Source organism: Emydura macquarii, unplaced genomic scaffold (assembly GCF_026122565.2).
Source record: "Emydura macquarii macquarii isolate MOO-44397 ecotype Brisbane River unplaced genomic scaffold, CSIRO-AGI_Emac_v2 contig_1254, whole genome shotgun sequence".
Classification (NCBI taxonomy): Eukaryota; Metazoa; Chordata; order Testudines; family Chelidae; genus Emydura; species Emydura macquarii.
In genome coordinates, this window is record NW_027131391.1 from 3,097,637 (window position 1) to 3,125,440 (window position 27,804).

Below are 27,804 nucleotides of genomic sequence, written 5' to 3' on the forward strand. Positions count from 1 at the left end.
CAAATTACTGCTTTATTTATTTATTTGTGTGTGTGTGTGTGTGTGTGTGTGTGTGTGTGTTTGAGCTATAAAATAAATGGATGTTAATTTTAAGTTATAGGAAGATGCTTAAGCTGCAAGAAATATTAACATTTAATAGCTTGTTTAAAAGAATCTTTGCCCTTCATTTTTCCACTAATAGCAGGCAAAGCTGCAGCAGCAAATGGATCTACAAAAAAATCATATCTTCCGCTTGACTCAAGGCCTGCAAGAAGCTCTGGATCGAGCAGATCTTTTGAAGACTGAAAGGAGTGACCTGGAGTACCAACTGGAAAACATTCAGGTGAGGGTCATTAAGAGGAAAGCAAAAGGGATACTGTGGCAAATATCAAAGGTGAGGTTTTCAGTACCTGATTTGTCATTTGTCATTGTTGCTATTTTCTTTTACTGGATAGTCAGCTCTGCTTGAGTGTTTGACTTCCTGATTGGTCCTCCATACTATCTCAGTTCTGATTGTTCTGCCACTGTTTCTCTATTGCTGAGGTTAATTTTCATTTTTCCTGGGGTTCACAGGTTCTCTATTCCCATGAAAAGGTGAAAATGGAGGGCACTATTTCTCAGCAAACCAAACTCATTGATTTCCTGCAGGCAAAAATGGACCAGCCAGTCAAAAAGAAAAAGGTGGGTTATAAAGGTTTGGGAGGTGGGATTCAGGAAACTATCCATGGAGTTAAATGACTGAAGTCTTCATGATTTAGTAGTTTACCTATGTGTTAAAAATTTTGTCTATTTTTATCCGTACTACGTAACACAAATACATCCCAGTTTAAGGAACATTATAAATGACTGAACAAAGCTTTATCAGGCAAAATGTCCTCCTTGTGGCCTTTCAGTATTTCTGTTTCCATAATGAGTCAAGTTGCAACCCAGTAATTACACCTCTTCACAGCTGGGGAAATACAAACCTTCCCCGCTTTCTTAATGAAAATGAACAAATGAGTTTTAAAAATGGTAAGTATATATGAATCTATTAGTATTAGGAAGGGTTGATCTTGCAGTTAAAGCATAGGATTTGGTAGCCAGGAGTCCTATTCCTAGCTTTGCCACAGACCTCTGTATAACCCTAAATTTAGCAAATTTAATCTATACCAGCTTGTTAAATGGATTTTAATGTTGATCTATGTTAGGGCTGTTGAGGCTCAATTCACTATTGTTAAAACACATTGAGAGCCTCTGTTAGGTGCTATAGGAAATACAAGATATTGGTGGTATTATACAGGCAATGTACATTGCTTTTTTAATTAAAATAAACAAAGCTCTCAATATTTTTTTCTCCATCTCCAATTAAAAACCCATTCTTTTGTCCATCAAAATTGCCACTAGGCCCTCTGGCCTTCAGCTAGTTAGTTTCCCTTTGCCTAGTTTAAATCATCTCTTACTAGGAGTTAGGAGTTGTCTGTGTGTTTCTGTTGCTAGGGCCTGTTTAGTCGGCGGAAAGAGGACCCTTCTTTACCCACACAGGTTCCCCTGCAATACAATGAGCTGAAAGTGGCGCTGGAGAAGGAGAAGGCTCGTTCTGCTGAGCTGGAGGAGGCTCTACAGAAAACACGCATTGAACTCAGATCTGCTCGAGAAGAAGGTAGGGGTTAACAGAAAAGTTGAATCTGGAGAAGAGAGACATTTTGATCCCCAAACTTGCCTTAAAGTGTGCGTCTCTAACAGTAAAATTACTAATTCCTACTTTGTCCACTGCTTTGAAGATGCATTAGGGCTACACGTTCTCTGCAGGTTGTAAGCCTTGAATGGTTACATTGAACCACTGCTGGGAATTAACCCTATGCTGGAGGAGTTAACAAGTTGTATTTGTCTCTGTAGCTGCCCATCGGAAAATAACAGACCACCTTCATCCATCCACTCCAGCCACAGCCAGACAGCAGATCATCATGTCTGCCATAGTTCGCTCCCCAGAGCATCAGCCCACTCCCATCAGCCTGCTTGCTCCATCCTCAAGTCGCAGAAAGGAGTCCTCCACACCAGAGGGTAAGTCTCCAGGGGAGTATGAAGTTGCCTGTTTCTATTCAGAATATTCATTCCCTTTTTCAAAACCATCTTTTCTCTTTTTCATGCAGGTGTGTATAATGGCATGTGCACAAGTACTGGTGAATTCTAGGTAGCAAACTTGAAAACTAGTTTGAGAGGAATTGTAGCCTAGTTTGTTTGAGGGAAACGGGTTCTGTTACCTTTTTGTGAGGGATTAATTTTAGTAAAGCTCCTGTCATAATAGAAGTCTTAGATCATCCCCTCTTGCTTGTGTGCTTTAAATCTCTGCTTTGAATTAAATTTCAACACCACTTATTTTATACAACTTCAATTAAAGGCTCTCTGTCCACTGGAGTTTTTGTAATTGATTGATTAAAATAAATCAAGTTTTTCATAGAGCATCCTCTAAATAGTGTATCTGGAATTAAACTTTTTTTAATGGGTTTTTCTGCTCCCTTGTTAATGTTTAATAGGAGTTTTTCAGCAAGGAATAGATTGTCTGGGACATAGTGAAACTGGCTAGACTGAAAGAGCTGTGAAATGTACCAAGGAAACATACTGGAAAAGAGTGGGTTTTTTGCTAACTCTTTGTATCTTTAAGTCTCAGCAAAGACTGACAATAAAAAGTGCAAACAAAATCCTTTCCGGTCTTCTTGTTCCATATTGTGCTGCTTCAAAGTCACCATGTTCTTTGTAAGATAGGGAGTCAGACAGAGGATATGCTGCCCAATGTCAGCACAACACAGTCTTTTTGTAAGCTTTTGCTTTTCGGAGTACACTTTACTTTCTCGACTACAGTTCTTTATTGATCAAAGGGTTTATGGATGTTTCTTCCATGGTTGGCATATCTTTGCATGTCTAAGCTGGGGCTGAGCAGAGAATACTCTGTAAAGGGAAAGGAATGGCGATAGGCATGAGGGGGAGACATGAAGTGTGCATGGAAAGGGTGGGTATTGGCTGAGAGGAGAAGTTGGATCCTTATTAGTAAGGAATGAGGGAAGAGATGCATGCTGTTGACAATATGGGGCAAGACTCATCAGCAAGAAGGACGCAATTGAAGATTAAGGGGCTATTCTCACTTGTATGTGAGAGAATTGGTACTATGTGTCTGGATGGTCCCTGGGTGAGTCATGACAATGGGGATTGAACCCAAAACCTCTGAATCTAAAATCATAAGCCTCTACTGCCTGAGCTGAAAGACCCTGGTCTGTTAGCCCAATGGTTGCAGGACACCAGAAACCCATAAGCCACTGGAGGTGGACAGAGAGCCACGTTGTTTAAGTATGGGTTACATAGGTATAAGAAGAGATGTCCTCAGTGATGGGTAGAGGCTGGGCATGGATAGGGAGGGAAGACATGTTCAGCAGGGAAGGGACTAGACATGAGAGGTAAGATTTGTTCACTACCAATCAAGTGTATTGGTAGGTGCTGAGATGTGCTCATTGGTCAGGATTGAAAGTTGGGGAAAACCATTCTCTGTGGTATGACGTTGGTATGGGGAAAGCATGCTCAGTATCTAGCATAGGTGGAGTGAGATAAGCTTTGGTGAAAGGCTTGTTTGTTGGCAGCATAGTATAGAGATCATTCATTATGGGAATTGAAGCTAAGTGGAGATTGTAATAACCTTACTGCACTAAAGTCTTAGCTATTTCAGGTATGCAATCATTTCTTGATCCATACATATATATGATACAGGGTATGCAGTCTACAAAGTAGCTATTAAAATGTTACCACAGGTTAAAATTCAGAGACTGAAAGTAAATTAGAGAAATGCCTTCTATTTTTAACAGCTGCTTTGCAATAACAGTTTATGGTCAGTTTTTGGTATCTTGGCTTTACTGCATATGCGAAGCTTAAAGTGCAGAAACCTACTGTAAGATATTTTTTGAAGTGTCATACATTCCAAAGCCAGAAGAGACCTTTGTGACCGTCTAGTCTGACCTCCTGTATAACAAAGGCATAGAACTTTCCCAAAATAATTCCTATCTCTTAGAAAAAAAGTCCAATCTTGATTTAAAAATCGTCAATGATGCAAAATCCACCATGACCTTGGTAAGTTGTTCCAATGCTTAAGTACCCTCATTTTTAAAAAATTACACTATTTCCACCAATTTCTGAAATTGTTTAGCTTCAACCTACAGCCATTGGATCATGTCATATTTTTTGTCTATCCCTGTGACATTTTTCCCCCTTCCAGAGTTCAGTCGGCGTCTGAAAGAACGAATGCATCACAATATCCCTCACCGTTTCAATGTGGGTCTAAATATGAGGGCAACAAAATGTGCAGTGTGTCTGGATACTGTGCACTTTGGACGTCAAGCATCTAAATGCCTTGGTAAGAGCAGAGCATGTACGTGAACAGAAGGCAACTGAAAGCTAGAATGGAGGGTTAACGCTTCAAGTCATTCAGAATAGATTTCTATATCCTTGTTCAGCAAAGAGGGTTAACTTCTCCACCAGCAGCCTTGATTACATTTCCTGGGCATCAGTGGAAAGAGACTTTCTCTCTATTTGGGAAGGCAGGAGACTAATTCCCTCTCCTACTTACCACATGGTATTTTATGCATATTGCCTTGCTAAAAACAGCTGGGAATTGGGATAGAGAGTGATTATCAAGAACTCCTCACCAGGGAAAGTATGTTGTTTTCTGGACCAGCACTGCCTGTGAGAACTGGAGAAATCACTGCAAGTTCTTACTCACTCCATGAGAGTATTTGATAACATATTCTGCACCATCAGAGACTTTACCTTCCAGGTTTTTCTCCCTGCAACAAAGATTGATAGCGTCCAATTATGAAGACCTGGAGAGTAACTGCAGGGTATACTCCACATTTGAAAACATCAGGTGGCTAGATTGAATGGGAGATGGTTGGAGAAGGGGGTCTCTGGGTGACTAGTTGGAAGCTGAATAGACTGGGCCACGTTTTCTTGTGTATGTCCTTATAAAGTTTTACTCTCTGTCAGAATGCCAGGTGATGTGTCACCCAAAGTGCTCGACGTGCTTGCCAGCTACGTGTGGACTGCCTGCAGAATATGGCGCACATTTTTCTGAAGCCTTCTGCCGGGACAAATTGAACTCTCCCGGCCTGCAGCTGAAGGAGCCAAGCAGCAGTTTACATCTGGAAGGATGGATGAAGGTGCCAAGGTATAAACGTGAGTCTTTGTGCCAGAGCAGATGGTGGCACATTTGAAGCTGTGCCATAAATTATCCCAGATTGTGAGGCAACTTCTTGGAATTCTCTCTCTCTCTCTCAAGATTGCGTCACCAGTGAAATTTATCCCCCTGGCATTTACTCGCCACTCTAATTCAGAATCTTGTGGAAACTGTGATGTCCTTTTGTGCTTGCTGTGTTTTCAGAAATAATAAGCGTGGACAGCAGGGCTGGGACAGGAAATTCATTGTCCTGGAAGGAACTAAAGTGCTCATTTATGATGCTGAAGCAAGAGAAGGTAACTTTACACCTCCAACAAATAAGTCTTGTCTTTTCTAATTTCTGACATTGTTCATTGAATCGAGGGGTCTAATGAATATGTTAACACTAGCTGTTGCTGAATCTCTCTGAACTTATGTGTCTGTAGTAAGGCAGAATTGTTTCCCCACCACCCTTAGGATTTTATTAACCTTACATTATTTAAATATTATAAGTAACCTTGTGCTCCAGCTATGAAAAATCCGATGTGCTACCCACTTCCTTCCTCCAGTTCATTATTTTCTCATGACTTTCTTGAATCTTTGTGTCTTGTTCTCATTCATTCTTCATGTCTCTTCCACTTCTCTCCAAAGCTGGACAGCGGCCTGTGGAGGAGTTTGAGCTATGCCTTCCTGATGGAGATATAACTGTTCATGGAGCTGTAGGAGCTACTGAACTTACAAATACAGCAAAGACAGGTGAGAATCAGTGCAGGTGAGGTAGAATAGATTTCAACTGATGGATGAGTATAGCGTGGCATCCACCTGCAGTTAACTGTGGTAGAACAGATCTCATTCTGCAGCTAACCTTTTAAACTGCTGTTCTGTAACATCATAAATCTTTCTGAGGTTACCTCTATTTCAATTAGGTATGCCTTGTGAATAGTTCAGACATCTAGCGTTGGACCCACAAAGTTGATTGCTTCTCTCCCGATGGTTGAACTGTGAATGAGGTACTCTTTCATTCAAATAGAGGTAAACCTTAGAGTGGCTTTATAAAGTTGTTATAAAGCACTTTTAAACATAGTTCATGTAAACTTCCTCCTTTAGTGCCCTCCGCCAATCTGAATTTTCAAAGTGCATGTCTTGGCTGTGTTCTGACACTTAAACCATTAACTAGAAATAATATGAGGCATATGGAATCAATTATTCTCTAAGGAGAAGTAATACTTTACTGATTGTGTATATATGAAATTGAGCTGATTTAAAGATAATATATCTCTTGAGATTAATATTGTAGGGTACAGAGTTCAGCTATCAAAAGAGAGAATATTATTGTTCCTAAAACAGATTATTGAACAAGAGCTAAAAAGGGAAACTGGCTTCTCTTGTGTAGCATAAACCAATGTTACAGACTTTTAAGAGATCACTTAGTGACTTGCTTTTGGAAAACGTAATCTGTGTAACAGTGCAGGGAAAACTACCAGGGATCACTTCAGTCATGGGATTTCTTTTTTATAAAAGGAACTTCTCTGTTATTGCTGACACTTCTCTTTCTCTTTCAATAAAGGGTGATAGTTAATCTTTACTTAGCAGATAGAAAGATGAAAACCATACACACAATGCTATCTAGCTTTAATAGCTAGTCTGCAGCACCTGGAATGGAAAGCCCATCTTTACTGATAGTATAAGTTGTAGCAGTAGACATTCTGTTATGATAACATCCTCTGACAAACCAGAAGGATGCTAATTTAAGACAAGTGAAATTGTTCCAGGTACTAATCCAAATTTTGTTCTCCCTCTGCAACACCTTAGATGTGCCATATATACTAAAGGTGGAGTCTCATCCACACACCACATGCTGGCCTGGTAGGACACTCTACTTACTAGCACCTACTTTCCCTGATAAACAGCGCTGGGTCACTGCTTTGGAGTCAATAGTGGCAGGAGGCAGAGTTTCCAGGGAAAAAGCTGAGGCTGATGCTGTAAGTACAACTAGATTATATAATAATAAAATACTCTTGAAGGGAACTATTTTGAAATTTCTGACATGCTGAGTTTGAAATGACGTTAAACTAGTTAGTGTTATTTTTGTCATTAATACCATGCAATAGGAATACTGTGAGCCATGGTTTATAGTGAGATTGATGCCTCACAGTACCACATCTTGTCTGAGATCTGAAAAATAGCAAACCTCAGAAAAAGGCTTATTTTTTCCCCTCCCTTTTGATTTGTTAGTTGTTTATTCCTGATAAAAATGGTGAGTTAGGTGGTCTCACTGCTGTTTCATTTAGAACAACCCTTTTCATCAATATTATTCTTCCTGATATAGGGAGATTGTGCATTTTGTGCAAATGTTGGCTACAGAGGCCATGAAAATCTGATTAGCAGGAGTAGTCCAGGATATTAATTAGAACCATCTTGACTTCCTCCCCAAATATTACACTGTTTGGCAGTCTCTCTTTTGAAAAAGTTTGTTTAGTTTTCCTAACCACTTTGTGGGTGCTGAGACACACAAGGATTTCTTAAGTTCTATAAATTCTCAAATGTTCCCTGTTCAAGTAAGTATTGGGATGTATATATGTCTTGAAGGGACGTAATAAACCAGTATATGAATCTTCTTCTAACTTCTGTATTATTAATAGACTGATGAGACTGTCTTAGAGCCTCCTTTCTGCTTGAGTTCAAATAGAGGGACTTGCACATTTGTTTCCTCACTTTCATAATAGCTGCGCCTTGCTATGTGGCAGCTTATTAACCCTTTCCAGATAGTATCCCTGAAGCTTTGACACAAATGTCGTGTTGCAGAAGAACTCTACTTTTCCACTGCTGAAATGCTGTACGTGAGCAGACGATTGTAGTTCAGATAGTAATATGTGTAGTGTTACAATCCGTATAGCACAAGTCTGGAGGCAATAATGTGCGGTATGTTTTGAGACATGATTATACATGCTAGTTCTGGATCAGGGGATAAGGAAAATGCAGGTTGCTGTGAGTCAGTGCTAAGCACTGACTAAGTGTTTGATTTGTTTTTGCCTGCTTAATCACACTGTGTTTTCTTTTTGTCACTTACAGAAGTTGCTTGGAAACTCACTATTGAAGCTTGAGGGGGAAGACCGCCTGGATATAAATTGCACAATGCCCTTCAGTGACCAGGTGATGACATCAGTGCATAACACTCAAACTGGTCACTGTATACCTTGCTATATATGAATGAGTATGTGTATCAGACTTGTAAATAGGAATATGTTTCCTTTTCTACCTGGTATTTGGATTCCATTTTCCATTGGCTGGTATTATGCATGAGTAAAATTTAGTCTTGGAGCATTCCTATGTTCTTATTACATTTTTGTCTTTGTAGGTAGTACTCGTGGGTACAGAGGAAGGTCTCTATGCCCTGAATGTGTTGAAAAATTCCTTAACACACATCCCAGGACTTGGTGCTGTTTTCCAAATTCACCTCATAAAGGATTTGGATAAGCTGCTCTTGATAGCAGGTATGATGATAGATTTTTGCTTTTGTGTAAGTGTTCTGATAAATGTTCTCAATTGTGACAGTTAAGGGGAAACTCCCTACAGCACAATTTCAGTGGGACTTGCTTTCCCTGGGTTCCTCTCTACTTTTTTGTATAGCTTTTCTGTGATGCCTATCATGGTATCATCTCAGATTCTCATATACACTAGAAATGAAGCAATGCTTACAATGTCCCTGCACAAAGGGAGTGAGCTCTCTGTTTTTTTTACAGGAAGGGGACTGAACAACAGAGACCAAAATTTTCAAACCTGAGTTTCTAAAGTTAGGCTTCTTAATCTATTTTTAGCACCTAAATAAAAGTGCTCTGATTATCAGAGGTGCTAAAAACTCATTGCTCTCATTGAAGTTGGCCATAAACATTTGTTAATTCTCTCACCTCTCCTGGACTACTCTGGCTGTCTGTATAGGGGAGGGAAGACACCCTTTGCTAGAAGCTATCTTAGGCTCAGGAGACCCAGACAAGCTCCTGTCCTGCTGTTTCTAGGGCTCCCACAGTTAAGAAAGGAAGCAGGCAATGGAACAGTGAGAGCAGCTCTTTTTCTTCCCCTCCTATGCAGCAGCAGAAAACTGTGATCACCCAAAGCAGAGAAGGAACAGCAACTGCATGGAGTGCCCCAAGCTCACAATGGAGTTGCCCTGGAGGCTGCCAAGGAAGTGGAGGGTGACAGTGTCCCTTAATGCCTCCCCATAGTAATGGGCCTGATGCAAACACATAAGTTTTAACTAAGAAAATACATTTCCAATTCTTAATCAAGTACACTCTTTTTTTCTTTGTTTTTAAGACACCTTGAAGGACCACAGGTCGGATGTCACTGTCCTAGGATCTGCAGCACCATGACTCTCTAATGTAACAGAGGGTCCCACAACGCAAGCCCATATAATATAACTAGTGCTGCTTTCATCTTCTACTTTTTTATGTCCCTCAGTCTGCATGCTAATTGAAACAACATACTTTCCCAATGGTGCTGAGCTCCAGGGCCTGCTCTTTGACGGAAAGGACTAGATATCACAATTTAATATCTAAAATGCCTGTATAATGTTTGTAGGTAATTAACCAAAAAAAGCTTTGGAACTTTGCTCTATAATGTTAAGATGCCCTAGCTTTCTAAACAGTATTTCAAGTTTGTAAGAAAGAAAGTAATTATTGATAAAAGTTACACCCAATGTGATTCTGAAAAAGTGATATTACTGAAACCTCAGGGTTCCAACATAGGTCAAAATGATCTTTACCTGTAGCACCATGAAGGTCTACTATAAACTTGTGTGGGCAGAAATGATACAGCACTTTTCATTTGAAAAGAAGGAGCCTTCCTCACTTATCTAGGCAATGCCTTCATGGGGCCACCAACTAATGTTGTTCAACTAGAACTAGCAACTATAACAATCCAAGGAGACAGTGCTTGTTCTCCCGGGTGTATTTATTACTCCTTTTTTTTAAAGTCCTCTTTCACATGAAATTATTTTTTACATGTACAGTGTTCTGTAGCTGTTACCACAGTAACAACCCATAATGAGAAGCTGCTGCTTATGTAACAGAATAGGCTCTTTCAGTGAAGAGTGAAATTCTCCCCTTGCTTGACTCCTTTACATTGAAAAAATGTAACTTTCTGTCTTCAGGAGAAGAGAGGGCTCTGTGTCTTGTTGATGTAAAGAAAGTGAAGCAGTCTCTAGCCCAGTCTCACCTCCCCGCTCAGCCTGATATCTCACCAAACATCTTTGAGGCTGTCAAAGGATGTCACCTTTTTGCTGTTGGCAAGGTAGGATATAGCTCCCTTGTGCCCTGGGCTGTACTTTAGTTTGTCTGTTGATCCCAGGCACAGTGAGACAGTAGAAGGGATTGCCAAGTTTAATCTTCATCAAATCAGCATCTTTATTTCTTGTCGTAATCAGCACATCCAGGGGCTGCATTCTTGTGTTTTATATTTTTCTTCAAATAAAGTAAGTCAGTGGTTCCCAACATTTTTGGCTCGAGGGCCACAGATATCATTTTTACAACTCTGGAGGGCCAGCAGCCCCCCCCAACCCTCACCCACTGCAGCTAGATGGAAGGAGCCAATCCCCCTGGCTGCAGCAGGGAAACCGCACGCGTCATGTAGCCCCCTGCACTCCACTTGGGTCCTTAGGCTGTGGCTCCCTTCTGCGGTCAGGGGGACAGGAGATCAGTGCTCCCCTCCCTCTGGCTCCAGCAGAGACCCCAGGGTCTATGGACCCAGGCAGAGCACTTTGCCGTGCTCCCTGCTACAGCCCGGGGGAGGGGAGTGCTGATCTCCTGTCCCCTTGGCTGCAGCAAGGAGCCTGCACCAGTCTAGTAGCCCTGCAGCAACGCACTCCGCCTGGGTCCTTAGGCAGCAGGGCTCCCTTCTGCAGCCAGTGTAAGGGGAGCGGCGGGCCACTTTGAAGAGGCCCACAGGCCGCAGGTTGGGAACCACTGAAGTAAGTAAAGGGGGAGAAGAGAGAGTGCGGAGTGGAAGGAATTTGAAGGATCTATCATAAGTATAAACAAGCACAGACAACCAAGAAACAGATGATGGAATATGCCAACCTGTTATATGATAGACTGTGAGATAAACCTAACGGACTGCAGAAGAGCTTTGTCACTCGAAAGCTTGTCTCTTTCACCAACAGAAATTGGTCTGATAAAATCTATTATCTCGTCCACCTTGTCTCTCTCTCTAACTGATTATAGACATTTGCTCTCCATTTTTAGACTCTTGTGATTAATGAATTCCTTATTCCTTTGTCTTTGCTCTTAAACACAGGGTGATTCTTTCCAAGGTAGCAGATTTGCTCATATGGTAGTATCATTCAGCAATGGTCAGTGTGTTTGCCAGTTTTAATATGGAACACTTGGCCATTGCAGAAGTTCTCAGCAGGAACTGCTTATGCAGATTATTTCAGATCCTTGACAAATTGAACATCATTCATTTCAAAGCACAGTTTAAGATACAAGTTCAAGAGATTAAAACTAGATCTAATGTGCCTTGGTTAATTTGGATTCATTATTCCTCTTAATAGAAACATCATTTTATTAAAAGCTTTCTGTTCTTTTAATAAACTTGCTTCAACTACAAAAGAAATCACAGAAGCAGTTTAGATGTATGCTGTCCTTTGAGTGTGTGAACAGGCTTTTCATTGTTTCACTAATCTGCAGTTACTCCACACTGGCCTATTACAAATATTACTCACTCATCTCTGCGAACAGCTGGGTATCTTTCATCAAAGAGAATTGTTTCATGTGTTCAAAATACTTTCCACAGCTTTAGTGTGAATTCTGTAGTTGCTATCTGTAACCATATTTTTAACCTTCCCTGTAGGTTGAGAACGGACTCTGCATCTGTGCAGCCATGCCCAACAAAGTGGTCGTTTTGCGCTATAATGAGAGCCTCAGCAAGTTCTGCATCAGGAAGGTACGTTTACTGATTTCTCTCTAACTGGATTGTTGTGAACATGTGAACTATTGAGACTCCATTCTGTTGAGGCGCAAGTGCCTAAAACCTATGTTGCTCATACAGATTTTGCTTGCCAGCTAAAATGACAGTAAACTGTAACCTGCCCAGCAAAAATCAGAACTGCTAGCAATTTCAGGTATGTCTACACTGCAATTAAAAAACCCCGGCTAGCTTGTGCCCGCTGTTTTGGGCTAGGGCTAAGTGGCTGTTTTGTTGCGGTGTAGATGTTTGGGCATGAGCTAGGGTCTGGGGTCTAGGACCCTGTGAGGTGGGAGAGTCCCAGAGCCCAGGCAATTAAACAGTCCCGTAGCCTGAGCCCAAGTCCATTGGCATGGGCCAGCCATTGGTGTGTAATTCCAGTGTAGACATACTCTTCCTGTAATAAGAGTCAGTAGGTACGCAGAGCAGCAGAGCAGAACTGTAGTTCAGTGATATGTGCCTAGCAGTAACCATGGTCTTGCTTGCTCACCCAAAACATGTTTTCCCTGTAATAATTTGGGAATGTTCCCTGGTCCCTTAGGGTTATCTATGTGAAATCCTAAGTAAGTGGCCTCTCTTCTTAATAGTGCTTATATTAAGTAACTGTTTTAAAGAGGCAATGAATACTCTTAATTCTCTTACTATCCCACTGAAAATACCTCCTGTACAAATGGCAATTAACCGATTGTATCAAAAATATATCCCCTTTTCTCCTGTACTAGCTCTGATAGCCAGCAGAGGGAGACAGGTAAACGGTTGTTCTTTGAGTATGTGTCAGTATGGGATCTTACCATAGGGTGCTCGTGCACACACGATTGGATTTTTTTAAATTACAGAGCCTATTTGGGCCATGCATGCTTCATTTGTGAGGGCATAAAGGGTGGAGCAGTCACTTCCCGGAGTTCCCTCTTTACCACTTGTGGCAGTGAGATGAAACCCAGCAAGTGTCCAAACCACTTGTATCTTGAGAGAGCCTAATTGGTTCTTCCTCAATCAACTTTGTAAAAAATATATATATATATTTTTCATTCTCATTTAGAGGATGTTTTTAAAAAAAAAAAAAAAAAAATGGATTGGCAGCCCTCCTGTGCGACTCCTGCCTTTAAAGCCTGGTGGTGCCCAATTTTATAGTGCCTCAACCTAGTTGACTGTACTGTACATGGTAGTCTGAATGCAGGCAAATGTCTTGCTTGAGGTACCTGAAGTTGTGTCAATGTGTAACCAGGATCACTGCTTGGTTCTGAATCTGCTTCTCAAATCTCCCTACATCCTCTCCACCCCCATAATGGGGCTGTGCAGTGACCAGCACAGCATGCCATTCAGAGCATTGGTCTAATCTGTAGGTGACAAAGGTGTAGATGAGTTGCAAGGTCTGTCTGAAAGAAACATGTGCAACCTTTTGGCTTTTCACAGATACAAAAGGCTGAAGCTGTTGCTTCCTGCACTTCTAATGGTAGCTGGAGTTCAACCAGACTCCTAGCATGCACACCTGCCTTCCAAATAGCCAGCAAACCACCTTAGAGAAGGAAACTCATGGATGTAGCAGGCAAATTAATACTTGTCCTGCCAGCAAGAGCACTGTTTCCACCTGCTGGAGATTGCAGGCTCCCAGTCTGCAGTTGTTAAACTCCTTTTATACAGGGAAATATTGCCACTCAGACTCCTATGTAGTAAGAGAAATGTTTAAACAAATACAGGGGAACTAAAAACAAAAAAGTTGAATAAAGATCATCTCGGCTCATGTCAGTGTGCCTTATCCTTCTCTTTCAGGAGATTGAAACTTCAGAGCCCTGTAGCTGTATCCATTTGACCAATTACAGCATCATAATCGGAACCAACAAGTTCTATGAAATCGAGATGAAGCAGTATACCCTAGAGGGTAGGAGTCATTTCTTGTCATACATTAAATAGCTCTTTGAATGCTCCTTTGGGGTAGATACTTGTCTACCAAAATGGGAGCAAGGATTATGAAGTTACAGAAAAGATGGTGCTGACATTGCTATTCCTTTCTATCCCCCTACAGAGTTTCTCGATAAGAATGACCACTCCTTAGCCTCTGCTGTGTTTGCTTCTTCCACCAACAGCTTCCCAATCAGTATCATACAGGTGAACCCTACAGGGCAGAGGGAGGAGTACCTGCTTTGTTTCCATGGTAAGTGTATTGTGGCTACTGCAGCTTGAACATCTGCACAGTATTTGTCACAAGACATGATGGGATGCATGATCATAGAGGGTAACATTATTGCTGGAAATGGCTTATTGTGAAAGCACTGGAGGGAGCATGTTAGACTGTAGGTCATATTATATGTAGTAAAAGGATGTACACCCTAAAAGGGCAAGACAGTTGTCCCATTTGTTAAAATACGTTGGTCACATTCTTTCTGGGTTATGTAAAGATCTCTGTGCCTGTCAATTAGCTCTTCTTTCAGTGTCCTCTGCATATTCCCATTCATGAGATGCTCTGACTAGTGCAGCCTAAACTGGTAGAACTCTAGGTAGCAGTAGTCATTGGAGTGTTCATGTGCCTCCCTTGCCCATCCCCTTAATGAACACTGAACATTCCAGGGCAAAGGTATAAAAGGGGGTGTGGCACTCCAGCTGCCTAAATTACTTCTAGTCATGACCAGCTGAATATATGAGGAACTGCTCTAGGGTGCTCCTGGATCCATAGCTTATTAGCTAGTTAATAATTTTATAGTTGGATTTAGTTAGCAGTTTGTTATATAGTTACTAGTTTAAGTGAAGTTAGTTGTAAATCTGCAGTTCAGAAGTGGCAGAACCAAAAAATAAAAAGCCCTGTTTTAAAAGATGTTTGCCATATCTGGCAGTGTTTTCAGCATCTGTGGGTGAGGAACACTCACCTTCAAAATGCTGGTTTGCTTGATTTATACAATGTGAGCAAAAAAGGACAGACAGAACAGGGTTCAGACTTTTTATTACAAGAAGCACTGTCAGTAAAACCTTCCGAAAATGGGCATGTACAAGGTTTGAACCAGTCGGAGTATTAAGCAATGCTAAACAATTTGAGATGTGCATTGCATCACTGGTTAAACAGGGTGGGTGACAACCTCCTCCTGCTTGGATGAGCCATCACTGAGACACATTACCCCTTTTGATAGGGTCTGAAGAAGGATGTTTTTATCCAGGGTAGGCTTCCTGAATATCCTCTGGATAGTGAATGGATACAGAGTATTTTTTCTCCTCCTCTACCATTTTGAAACAATGTTTTATTTCTATTCATAGACATGGCATACCCCTGTCTTGTTGTAGTGTTCCTTTTTTTTGTTTTGGCTCAAGAGCTGGGAAAGACAGAGACTCAGTGTAAGATGTGTTTTTAATAAATTGGGGTCAAGGCCTGAGGAATGCATTTCTCTCATTCCCCTCATTCAAAGAGTGATAAGCAAAGTAAAACAAGATCAAATCCAGGATAATTTTAATAGCACAAGCATAGGCCAGATAACAGTAGTACCTAGATTTAATTCACTTTTCCATCGAACTTCTACCATTAGTACAGATTTGTTGATACATCAACAGGGCATAGTCTGTCACCTGCATCTTCAGTCTCTCCATTTAACAGCATGGGGAATAAGAATCTGGATTGTTAAAAAAGACTTATTTGTTAGAGGTGCATATAGTACTGATAAATTCAAGGAAAGAGTCCACATGAAAATGTTAGTCATAAATGTAAAAGATTTTTATATTGGGTTTCTGATATGATATCAGCAACCATATACAGCACCTAATTATATATTAGAATATTTATTGTAGCTTAACAGAGTGGGACTTTCACTATTTTATTTGAAGATTCACTTCTCAGCCATGTTAGCATACCATGTACCTGTGGGTAGCAAATCAATTTTTACTCAGGAAATAGTTAAAAAGCTCTTAATAATCTATATCCTCCAATATATCCATCCTATACCATCTTGAGATTTGAACATAGTGCTTTCACAACTGATGAAACTTCCCTTTGAATTTTTGGGAAACTACTTTGTTCCAGCTGTCTATTAAAATACTGTTTCTGATAGCTATCACTTCAGCAAGGTGTATAAGTAAATTACATGCTTTAATGGCTGATCCATCATTTACTGTTTTTCTTAAAGTAATTTTCTGTACACATCCAAGGTTTTTACCAAAAGTATTGTCTGATTTTACTGGTTTTCTTTCCCAAACCTCGTACGGGAGAAGTTAAATTACATACACTGGAAGTTAGAAGGGCCTTGTAGTTAGTTAGGACTGAACAATTTAGGTGGGGAGTGGGCAATGACCAAAGTAGGGGATTGCTTGGCAGGGTGAAGTACGGTGGAGCCTGTTCCCCATAGCCATTACAGTAGACAAGAGGGCCTGTCATGAACCTTGAAACAGTTGGCAAACGAGGCTCTGGTGAAGACCGGGCAGCAGCGGAGTCTTCGTCATCCGTGGCGGATGAACCCTTCAGGTCAACGGCAATGGTGGCCATATTGCTGAAGATGAAGTACTAATAGCTAGGAAAACGGCTTCAGTCACTGCACTTCTATCCTCCTTCCCCAAGGTGGCGAAGCATTTAGGGACATACGATCCAACATGGCATGTGCCATACAGGATTGTCGCAACGGACTTTTGCTGTCTAGGTGAACTGATGATGATGATGAAACAATTTAAACAGTCTCCAAATTGTTGATTGCGCATGAAATGAAAAATAAGGGTAAAGCTGTTTCTTTAAAAGCACTATCAACATTGGTTAGATTAAGTATTAGTGAATCTTATAAATTGATGGGCTTGTCTTTTCCTTAGGGAATTAAAACATATTCTGCTAGATTGAAGGCAGCCTCTGGATTTTTCTAAGCATGTTCTTCTAATAGAGAGCAGCAATGTGGAGTTAAATCCACACTTTCACTAAACACTACTCGTTAGATTTGAACTGCAGATCTGATACAAAATTTGGCAAGGTAGTTCTACAATCTTTATTCAGTTAGGATTCCATGGTCCCACCATCCTGGATCAAAGTACTGCTTATTAATCTATCCCATTAGTCAAACAGTTCCAAGGTGAGGGTATAAAAGAGGATGTGGTGCTCCAGCCTTCTCAGTTCCTTCCCCTGCAATCCCCATTGGTAAGTAGAACTCCAAGGTAGAGGGGAAAGGCAGGCAGGGAGTGTGTGTGTGCAGAGTCCATCTCGAAGAACTCCAGCTACAGATAAGTAACCTTGATTTCTTCTGCAAGTGTCTCCTGCACATTCACACTCCCTGTGATCTTTTTAAATGAATGTTCAGTGCAATAGATATTTGACCATTCTGATTAGCTAATTAAACATTTCTGGCTTTCTAACTTAAACTAGAGGATTCCTTATGTGATGCAGACTTCCATAGAAAGATTGCTCCTTTAATCTCAGTGGAGAAACAAAGGGTTACAAGGTACTTTTAAATGTAATTATTTTTGTTGATCCTTTAGTCCAATGTCCTAGAATTTCACAAAGCTCCTTTAACTCCAATAGTAGTAATCCTTCAGGTATTTACATTAACTGCCAGCTTGGGCAGCAGGCATACTTTTATTACTAATATTCTTGTGTTAATATTTGGAGATGCTGGGCTTGATGCTGGGATGATTGTTCTCTGCAGAGTTTGGTGTCTTTGTGGATTCCTATGGAAGGCGCAGTCGGACAGAGGACCTGAAATGGAGTCGCTTGCCTTTGGCTTTTGGTAGGTGTTGAATGACTGTCACGAGTTTTGTACTGTTTACCCCTAATTACCCAGTTCCAGAATTCTGAAATGATCAGCATTCCGGGGGTTAGCAGAACCAGGAAACAGCCCCAGTGGGAAGGATCCTCTTCAGACTCGATGTTTTCTAGTGGTTACAAATAATTATAAACCTAAGTGGATGTAGCAGCCTTTCTGAAGCATGAAGAATAAGACTAAATCAAAGAGATATATTTGATTAATGTTCCCAGTCTGACAGTGACTAAATTGGCCACTGGAATTTTTAATGATGCTTGGAGTTTCTGAAATATTCAAGAATCTATCATATCAAAATGAAACTATAGGGTCTTTTGCAGTTCCTAATAGATTTTGCCCAGTTAATAGTCCATTTTTAGATCCCTTTTGTGTGATGTTATGGTTGACATAATGGTATGGGAGCCGATACTACAAGACAGTGCTCCTTTAAACTTGTTTCTCCCCATTTAGCAATATGGTATATAGCACTGTTACAGAAAACCCATATCCTTAATCTTCCCTATGGACTGCAGGGCAGGAAAAAGTTATGTTTGTCCTGCAAGTTTTCTGACTAATTTTTACTAATGTGCATGGTGTCCTTTCTCTGCTGCAGCCTACAGAGAGCCCTATCTGTTTGTGACCCATTTCAATTCCCTTGAAGTGATTGAGATTCAGGCTCGTGCTTCTCTAGGGTAAGTTATGCTCTGCTCAGAGCTTGGAAGAGAAGAACATCCTCAGGATTTGCTGCAGGGGTGATAGCTGTCTAAGAATGATGTCCAACAACCAGATTATAAAGATTTTTTTTCCCCCCCCCTTCACTCAGCACTCCTGCACGAGCCCACTTGGATATCCCAAATCCTAGGTATCTAGGGCCAGCAATTTCATCTGGAGCAATTTACCTGGCCTCCTCCTATCAGGACAAATTAAGAGTGATCTGCTGTAAGGGAAATCTAGTAAAGGAATCCAACAATGAACACCACAGAGGAACCTCCGCTACACGCAGGTATGAGTTGCTGTGTGTGTGTGTGTGTGTGTGTGTGTGTGTGTGTGTGTGTGTGTGTGTGTACTGTACTGTACTGTACTGTACTGAAAGTGCTGTTACTCATGCTATGTATGCAGCATTTGTTCTAGACCCTTTTCTCAACCATTGTTGCATGACAACCTCATTTTGCTCTAATGGGAGAAGGTCAGCTTCTCTTAGAAGCAACAGAAAATCCTGCTGGTTTCACAGATCTTTTAAAATCAAGAGTGCCAGTGTCTCGCCTCTGGAAACCTGAACTCCGTGGGCCCATATCTGGATAACTTCCTCCCCAAATACTTTCAAAACAAAACAGGAGTGTTCTGTGATGTTAACAATACTGCTGTGAAAGAAGACTTGGCCCCAGGGGATGAAAAATCTCTGCATGCATTAGTGAAAGATTCTTTTTGAAATTATTTTAATTTATGAATCCAAAACAAATCTTGCCAAGAAGGTACATCTCCTAATTGTTCTGGATTAGAGAGAGATCCCAACTGAGTTAAGGCTCCTCTGACATGGTTTTCACATCCACTTTCAGATATCCAAAGTCCTACAGAACACTTGAGAAATTATTTGCCACAAAGGAATTTACTTTAGAACAAACAGATAATTAGGCTGTGATGATTTCCATCAAGATGATGGAAAGGCCTTCTGTGTTGAAGTCTGTGGTGACAGCCTTCCTCACTGAAGAGTACTTTGCATAGAAATGGGTTCTAGTCAGTTGCTCAAAGAGCTGCAGTGGACCCCTACATTAGGACTGGATGAATCAGAGATTAGTTTTTGCCACAGGTGATCAGGATGCTTTGTCGTCTTAACATGACTAAGAAAATCTATACAAATGTTCTGTTTTAGAATAGTATATAGAATAGTAGTAAAATTAGATGTTTAAATATCAGTACACTAAATCAAATCTTTTAAAATACATATTTCTTGAAATTAATTGCTTGTCCCTACTCATGGAATTATTCTTTAACTACAACAACTGGGGCTGCCAGAATAGTATTTGGAGCAGAAATGATATTTTACTGCCATGCTGTTGTGGCCATAGGTTGGAAGCTAGTGCTAACATTCATTATTGACATGAAAATGAAACACGAGTGGCTTGAAATGGTCTTTAAAAGCCAGAATCCCAACCCTTTAATGTCTGAATGTGACAGTGTAGGAGACTGAGGTAAGCGACATGATCTTGTTCTGTTAAGCAGTGGGTATGAATTGGGCAGGTAAGTGAATATTTTGACTAACAGGGCCCTGCTGTATAGTGAACAGTGTTACCTATAAAATGAGAGAGAAATCTAAAGCTTGGCAAATTTGTAACCTCTCTCCTCAGGATGTTTATCTTGAGGTCTGGTAACTTGTGCTTCTCGTACAAATCTTATGAGGTATAAATTAATTTGTAATGCACTTTCATATAGGAAAAGCCTGTTGCTGTATTCCTAGAAAAATAAGTAGTTCTTGTAGCTGTTACATAGACTTGATTTATGTTGAATATTCCTTAAGGAGCTGAAATGTCTAATTTATCAGACACTCCTAAAGCTATGCAGTCTCCTGATGCAGAAATTTCTGCAGCAATACGTATATTTATCTTCAGAAAGAGAATAAACCTTTTTTCAGTAATAGTTGATTTCTGGTTATATAGCCTGTTTAAAGCCATACTTATTTATCTCCTCTCATGAATTGTCATTTAGGCCTCTTTAGGACACTATGTTAAAGAAAAACTGATGGTAGGAGACTCCATCTCTGTAATAATAACGTTCCATCCAACCAGGACTTGTCTGGCAGGTGGTAACAGAGCTATGGATTTGATGCTATTATATCCACCGAGCACACAACTGGGAGCCTAGGAGTGTGGCTTTTCTGAACGGGTACAGGGAAGTGGTTAGCATGTTTCAGTAAGGCTGAATTAGATCTGGATGCTCTTTCATTTGAGTGATTAGGGGAAAGATATGCTCTCATTAATAAAAATGTAACTTTAAGGTTTTTGTCACTCAGCTGTCCACGCCCATTGTTTTTGAATGACAGTAGCCCTAATAAAAGAGGTCCCCCCACTTATAATGAGCACATAACCAAGCGGGTAGCATCAAGCCCAGGACCACCAGAAGGTTCAAGCCACCCTCGAGAACCAAGCACACCCCATCGGTATCGAGAGGGAAGGACAGAGCTGCGCAGGGACAAGTCTCCTGGGCGACCACTGGAGAGAGAGAAATCTCCAGGCAGGCTTCTGAGCACCCGCAGGGAAAGGTCCCCTGGAAGATTGTTTGAAGAGAGCAGCAGGGGGCGAATGGCTGTGGGAGGTGCAAGAACTCCACTCTCACAAGTCAATAAGGTAAGCTGGGAGCTCTGTGAAAGGTCTCATCATCTATCTGAGTCTCCCAGTGGGGAGTGGGAGTTTGTACTGTGAAAAGCCTGTGTGGGTGAGTGGCTTCAATCTAAACCCACTTTAAAATATATGCTCAATCACAGTACATCTAAGCATATGACGTGCATTGGCTGTGCGAACATGTCTTCCAAAGAGAATATTTCCCCCCATGTTCATTTCATGCCATTGCAAAGTCAGCTGGTATAACACTGGGTATTTAGATCTGTATTTGACTACAGAATGGGTACTGAAGGCATTGTACATCTGTGAATAAAAAGGGTGTCTGCACTGACAAAATCAGGTCCACACTGGAAATGGGAGGGGGATTTGTCTGGAAGAAGGTGCTTATCAGTAGCTTACTATATGCCGGGTGAAGATGGTGGCCTTTATCAATGGTAGGGCAAGATTCATGCCACATAGCATTTTCACTTAGACAAGTAGACAAATGGTACTCAGTAAAACTCTGCATCTGCCACCTGCTGAAAGCAGTGCTGCTTATATGACCTGGGACTACATATAGAAGAAGCATGTTTTACTGCATCTTGTATAACTCATCATTTTATTTCCCTGCTAGGTCTGGGACCAATCGTCAGTATAAGTCTCAGCTAGACAAACTTACTCCTCATTGTGATCTGCAGGAAAAACAAAGGAAATGTACTGAGTATATGCACTCCATGCTTCTGCTGCCCTGTTACCAAAACAACGTTATTGGGCCAGAACTGGCTCCATGTCAGGGGACACGTGACTCTTACAAGGATTGTCTGCCCCTCAGTTTATTTCCCTGCATCTTCCTGCAGTCTTACTTTTTGCACTTTGTACTACCGTTACTCTTTCAAGCAGTTCATAAACTTTTTGTACTCTAGCTTTAGTCCTTAACAGTTCATCAAGAAAATCAAATAGGACGAGGATCCTATCCCAAATCTTAATGTGGTTAGCACCATTTACCAGATAATAAATCATAGTTTTAAAAAAGATGCTGGAATTCTTGATGGCCTTATAAACTGAAAGGCCATGGTGACTCAGTTTCAATAGACAGCATCACTGTATATTCTCTGCAGAACTCTATAGAGAAATAATCTGTTTGTTCACCTGCCACTTTCGAAGCTCATTCTCTTTTCTCACTAAAATTGCCCCAGTGCAGCTTTGTTCAGCTGGATGATGGTGAGGGCATATCTCCTGATTAGATGGTCACAATCCCCCATGCCCTAAAACAAAGTGCATTGTCTCTGACATACTGGGGAACAAGACTCTTTACCCAGGTTTTCTGCATGGCAATTCATTGCATGCTGCTGCACCATCATTCTGGCTGCTCTCTCCTTTTAGGTTGCTGTGCTAAGTATTGTATTGTACCTCACTTGTAAATTAATTGAAGCCTTTAAATTACGCTGCAAAATAATCGCCCCGATTTACTGGAGAATTTGGCACCGAAGAGAGTTACAATCCTTATTATATGACAAGAGAACTACAATCACTACCCCTCACCTTCACATCCCCCAAGCATTAAATACTGTCCCATTCAGAAATTGCATTGAGAGCCTTATAGTCATCATTTTCCATAGAGGCCACTCCTCACAGTGGTTGTCAGGTTGCACCCCCACCTCCCAAGAACTTCAAAGGAAATCATGAGAATTGTCATCTCTCAAAACAAAATTCTTTCCTGTTATGATTGTATCTTGTTGTACAGTAAGACCTAAAGTCACGGCACTAGAGGATACTTGCAATAAACAGCTTTGGCGGTTACCAAACACCTTACCTTTGCTTTTGCCTCTAACCTCAAGCCATTTATTGCTTTATATTCTCCAATGCCATGAACATTATCCCTTGTAACTGAGGAAGAATGCAAATTATTTTCAAGGCAGGTTTTGACCATAAAGTCTGAAAAAGGAAAAGAGCAAAACTGCATCTAAATTTCTCGTTGGCCAAATCTTTTATCTTCTGCGTGTCCCTTGACAGCCAGTGCTAACCTGTCCTGGACACCCAGAAACCTCCAAATGCCTTGTCAGTGCCCTTTGGCAAGTTTCATGGATATTGTGTTCTGTTCTTGTCTGTTGGGTTATTTTAGACCAGATGATTTGGCAGGAAATGTGCTGAAATTTCTCTTGGTCTCAGTATTTTGAAAGGTCACAGAGATCAGTCTAAATCTCTGCATCTCATGGAAGATCTTCATGACCTGAGAAATGGGCTTGTCAAGTCCTGAAAGTGTATATCTTGTGTCTTGTTTGTGAAATGCTTCCTGCTATAGAAATAGCTCAAACAACTGTACATATTTACAAGAAACTTTATATTCGTAACAAAAGGGAATTGAATCAGTTTCTACTTTTTTATTGTAAACTGTGCATTTTTCAACACTAGCTTTTTGTTTTAATGATGGTTGTGGACAGCCATCTTCAGACATTGGAGGGGCCTCAGCTTAATCCTCCCAGATCCCATGAAGAAACATTATAGCATTAAATTGCAATCGAAAGCTTGTTAGCATAAATAAGGTTTTAGGTATCTAAAAAGTACAGGATTTTTCTTCATTAACTTTTTATTATTGACAAGCAAGGGAACCAGAAGTACAGTTCAAGCTCCACTTGGAAAATATTGAACGTTGTTGTTAAACAATAACCAAATAAACCAATTAACTATCTTAACTAGCATGGTGAAATGACCTTTTCCTTCCATATAGGATACCATTAAGCCATTCTAACAGATCAGCCCATATTAGGAGCTGTGTGACTGATAGGAGTGTAAGCTTACCAAAGAGCTCACCTTCAGAATATTCCACTTTTTAGGAGACAGCTTCCCCTGCATATGTGGTATCAGAAAGTTAAAGCATGTTGACTTGAACTGAAACAGAAGTGGTTTGGTACAAATTTTTAACTAGCAATAGTAAGCCCTTAGATACATGCCCATTGATGGTAGTAGAGATGCATGTGAGTATCTGGAAGAAGAATTTGGCCCCTGGCAAAATTTGAGTTAGGAATAAACCCTTTTAATTGACAACAGCAATGTCTAATGCTGCTGCTGCTGCAGCAGTAGTGTTTTAATAGGAAGGGGAACAGGTAGTTTATTCATCCCACCATCTTACTATTCTGGTGCTGTAATGCCTAAGAGCTGCAATTTTTTAAAAGCCTACACAAATATAATTCAGATTGTATGCAATCTGCCAAGTTACTGTACATCTTAATATCTTACACCTGGTGGGAAAACTCTCTAGATCAGACTTACATGTAAATACAACTATTTTTAACTAAACCAATTTTTACAGGGTCTGAAGAATTCTTTCACAGGAAGAGTTTTTAATATTCACTCTGCTGCCTGCATTTATTTTATTTCTGTCCTCCTACTGTTCCCTGTTTTTGTGCACATAAACACCCTACCCTCCCCATCAAGGATTTTTCTTGGAGGGTGTGTGGGAGAGTTACTAATAGCTACTGTTACACAACATTTTTCATGGAAATGTTTTGCATAAAGCCAAACTGCTTAATTTATCTATTGTGCCTACTATCTGATGTATATGATGAAATGCTAACTTGTTAAATGTTCCTTTATTTCTATTTTAATGTGCACAAAGAATATATATTTAAAACTCATTGTTTCAGTGCTCTGATGCATGATCAGACTTGTAACAAAACTAAAATAGTCCAGAAACTGGTGAAGTAAAATATTTATTAAGCCTTTTGACTACCATGAGCACTGCACAAGTTCTCAGTGTCATCTTGGCCATCTTTTCTGTGCTGAAATTTACTGGAGAAAAAGCATGGTCTACTGTAAAATTGTTATGTTTCCTTAAATACTAAGGTGATGATGCAAAGGGAAGGAGAAATACTGTACCTAGCTACATCTGTAGCCTCTAGCAACAGCCAAACAGGAGTGGAAATGTAAAGTAGCAACTCTGTTATCCCAATTTGTGCCCAGCTTTCTCTTTGGAGGGATTTAATTCAGAGGGGGTTACAGAATCTGATTCACCACTGAGGGGAGTCCAAGCCACTTCCAAAGTTTGGAAATAAGAGAGAAGGGGAGGGGGAGGGGGGCTACAGTTCAACAAACTGTGGCACATATTTAAAACCATTGTAGTAAGTGGTATTGCTTTATGAAAGGTCAAAAGTGAAAATAGTCATCAAAAAGTTTCAGTTCTTACAATGAGAGGTTGACAGAACCAGCCAGGTCCCCAAAGAGTTCTCCAGTCTTAGTGGAAGGTGGTGGAGGATAGACTCAACCATTATGCCCCTGTGTATTACCATTGGCACCTGCTATCAGCTCTGTCTGAGGGAAGTTGATTGTGGAATGGCACTAATGCACTTTGACAGATGAGTAGTGTGTCAAGATACCAACTGTTATTGTAAGAGTGGAGGGAGCAGAGATTAATTCCACTTCAGCCCAGGAAGGTGGAGCTGTATGTAAAAGTGGTGACCATTAGCTTTTCTCTTAATTACCTAATAGTTTGTCCTCAGTTGAGTTTCTTCCACATGATTTTTTTTTTTTAAACCAGCCAAAAGGTAACATATCACACAGCCATATAGTAGTCACTCCCCACCCCGTCCTCCCAACAAGGTGCAAAAGGAATAGTATGTGGCTATTATAATGGTATTGGCAGCCATCGGCGCAAACATTTCCCTTTTAGACAGCAATGTGTGAGCATGCCCCCCTGCCAAAAACTCTTTGGGATGACCTCAAACAAAGATTATTTAACTCTCAACAGTGTGAGTTTGAACCATATCAAGAGGGTTTTGTCTATGTGGTAGCCCTGTGGAGGCACAATCATATGAGGCAGCATCTCTCCCATGGCTGATTTTTCTGGAGCCCAGCAAGAAAAGTGTTGGAGCCCACGGGTGGGGCAGCTTGAGATGCCTTGCAAAAAAATAAAGGTGGCTGTAGGATCAGGTGTCAGGCAAGAGCGATTTATAAATGTTTGACTGACAGCATCCATTTAAAAAAAAATGTGTGCTAATTTTCCTCTACCCGCAGCTCTCCGAACTACAGTGCTGAGGAAAGGGGTGAATAAGTGAACCCGGTGTAGACATAATTGGAAAATACATCAAGCTTAGCTCTCGCTAATGCCTTACTTAGTCCATAAAGCCCATAAGTTTAGCACAGCTGTACCTGTTTTGTAACAAAAATTCTCATGGGTCACTCAAGGCATCCTTTTTACACTACCAAGAATTAACCCTAATTTGTTCAAAACATGAGTCCTTGGTACCATTTCACTACTTTGTGCAAACAGTATTTGAAAATAATCACTTCTTGACATCTATCTGCTAATACATTCTTGCTTTTTATTTGCTTTAAAAACAGCTCGGGGGGGGGGGGAAGGGTCTCCAATTAGGTATGCTACCCCCCACCTCTTCAACAGCCTAGTGCCTATTAGTATGCTAGGTGGTGATTTCATTTAGTATATATATATGTCCTACTTTAGCTGATTACACTCACATTATTTAGAATTACCTCATTTGTCATCTATGGGCAATTTAAACAGTATGTGTAACTGAGCTCCCTTACCTTCTATGGCTCCAATGTCAATATACTCTAGCCACTATTTATGAGTAGTCTCAGCCCAGTACTTTCTAAAGTATAGCTTTTTTTACTCTACAGTATACTAAACAGTGGCAAAGCATTGTATTACTATGCTAGCCCAATGTCTCTAATTAATGATCATTTAATTAGCAGGTTCTGTGTGCCACTGAGGCTCAGTGACTTTGGGAGCGAAGGATAAGCTGTTAGTACCATAATTTAGTATGTCCCAACAATGGGATTTAGTTGTTTTGAATGACAAAGTAATACTTAAAAACATATGCCTGTATCATAATGTAGTAAGTTAATGTTCTCTTTGAGCTTGAGCATCAAGTTTTTGGTTTGGGAATTTCCTTCCTTTTGAGACAGTTTTATTTCCCTATTGTGGGCAGAATGTAAAAGTAAGTGGTTAGGATTCTAGCTGAGCTAATCTGTGGTGCTGGAACTGGAGGGGGAGATAGGGAGCACAGAAAACAAGAACACATTATCCATTTTTCCTTAAAATGCTTTATTTTTAACCTAATTCTGAAGAGGTCAAAGATGGTGACAGGAATTTCATGTTTTCAGAACACTGAACTGGAGATAAGTGTTTAACCACTAGCAGTGTACCCAGATCTTCTGAACTACTCTAACATTGTAACATGGCACCTGAACAGTTCAGAAGACTGAAAATGAGTCTTTTATCATGAACTGTTTCACATCCAATCAGTCATCAATGACCTGAGTCACCAACTGATTAGCTACCTCCTGGTTTTTGTAATATGCACTCTGTGTAGTAGGACATGGACAGAGGTCATAATTGGCAAATTTATTGGCACTCAGAGGCACCTAGCAATGGACAGGCAGGAAGATTGAACTATGCATTCCCTGAGTTGGTCCCTCCAGGTCAGGCCTCAGGCACATTGGCAAGGAATTTTGCATTGCCCATGCTGCATTTGTTTTGGGATCAAACAGATCATCAGTCTCTTGGAGAGGTAACCTGGCACCTTTTGTGAGAACTACATTCCCCTACAAAATATATAGAAATTGTTGGAGTCCTTGCTACAGAGACCACCTGAACCGAAGCTGGCAGAGTCAAATGCAAGTACAGATTCAGGGACAGCCCTTGATTATGTGGATGCAGTGTCATTTCACA

The 27,804-nt window shown here is 40.6% G+C and overlaps 1 protein-coding gene across 6 annotated transcripts in view; it reads left to right on the forward strand.

The window, feature by feature from the left end:
- The window catches only part of CIT (citron rho-interacting serine/threonine kinase), a 100,002-nt gene extending 74,943 nt beyond the window's left edge, over positions 1–25,059 (forward strand). For 2 of the 6 annotated variants that reach the window (XM_067550110.1, XM_067550117.1), the window contains 20 exons: positions 182–322; positions 553–660; positions 1,456–1,618; positions 1,855–2,019; positions 4,217–4,354; positions 4,984–5,164; positions 5,378–5,469; positions 5,804–5,908; positions 6,965–7,134; positions 8,225–8,305; positions 8,511–8,646; positions 10,302–10,441; positions 11,999–12,091; positions 13,883–13,991; positions 14,136–14,264; positions 17,710–17,790; positions 18,416–18,494; positions 18,626–18,805; positions 20,810–21,143; positions 21,751–25,059. In XM_067550110.1, the coding sequence (XP_067406211.1) occupies positions 182–322; positions 553–660; positions 1,456–1,618; positions 1,855–2,019; positions 4,217–4,354; positions 4,984–5,164; positions 5,378–5,469; positions 5,804–5,908; positions 6,965–7,134; positions 8,225–8,305; positions 8,511–8,646; positions 10,302–10,441; positions 11,999–12,091; positions 13,883–13,991; positions 14,136–14,264; positions 17,710–17,790; positions 18,416–18,494; positions 18,626–18,805; positions 20,810–21,143; positions 21,751–21,774 (2,649 nt within the window). In that variant the 3' untranslated portion in view covers positions 21,775–25,059. The remainder of the gene's footprint in view (positions 1–181; positions 323–552; positions 661–1,455; positions 1,619–1,854; positions 2,020–4,216; positions 4,355–4,983; positions 5,165–5,377; positions 5,470–5,803; positions 5,909–6,964; positions 7,135–8,224; positions 8,306–8,510; positions 8,647–10,301; positions 10,442–11,998; positions 12,092–13,882; positions 13,992–14,135; positions 14,265–17,709; positions 17,791–18,415; positions 18,495–18,625; positions 18,806–20,809; positions 21,144–21,750) is intronic. The other 4 variants (XM_067550111.1, XM_067550115.1, XM_067550114.1 and 1 more) reach the window with 4 other exon arrangements.
- Positions 25,060–27,804: the final 2,745 nt, after the last annotated feature.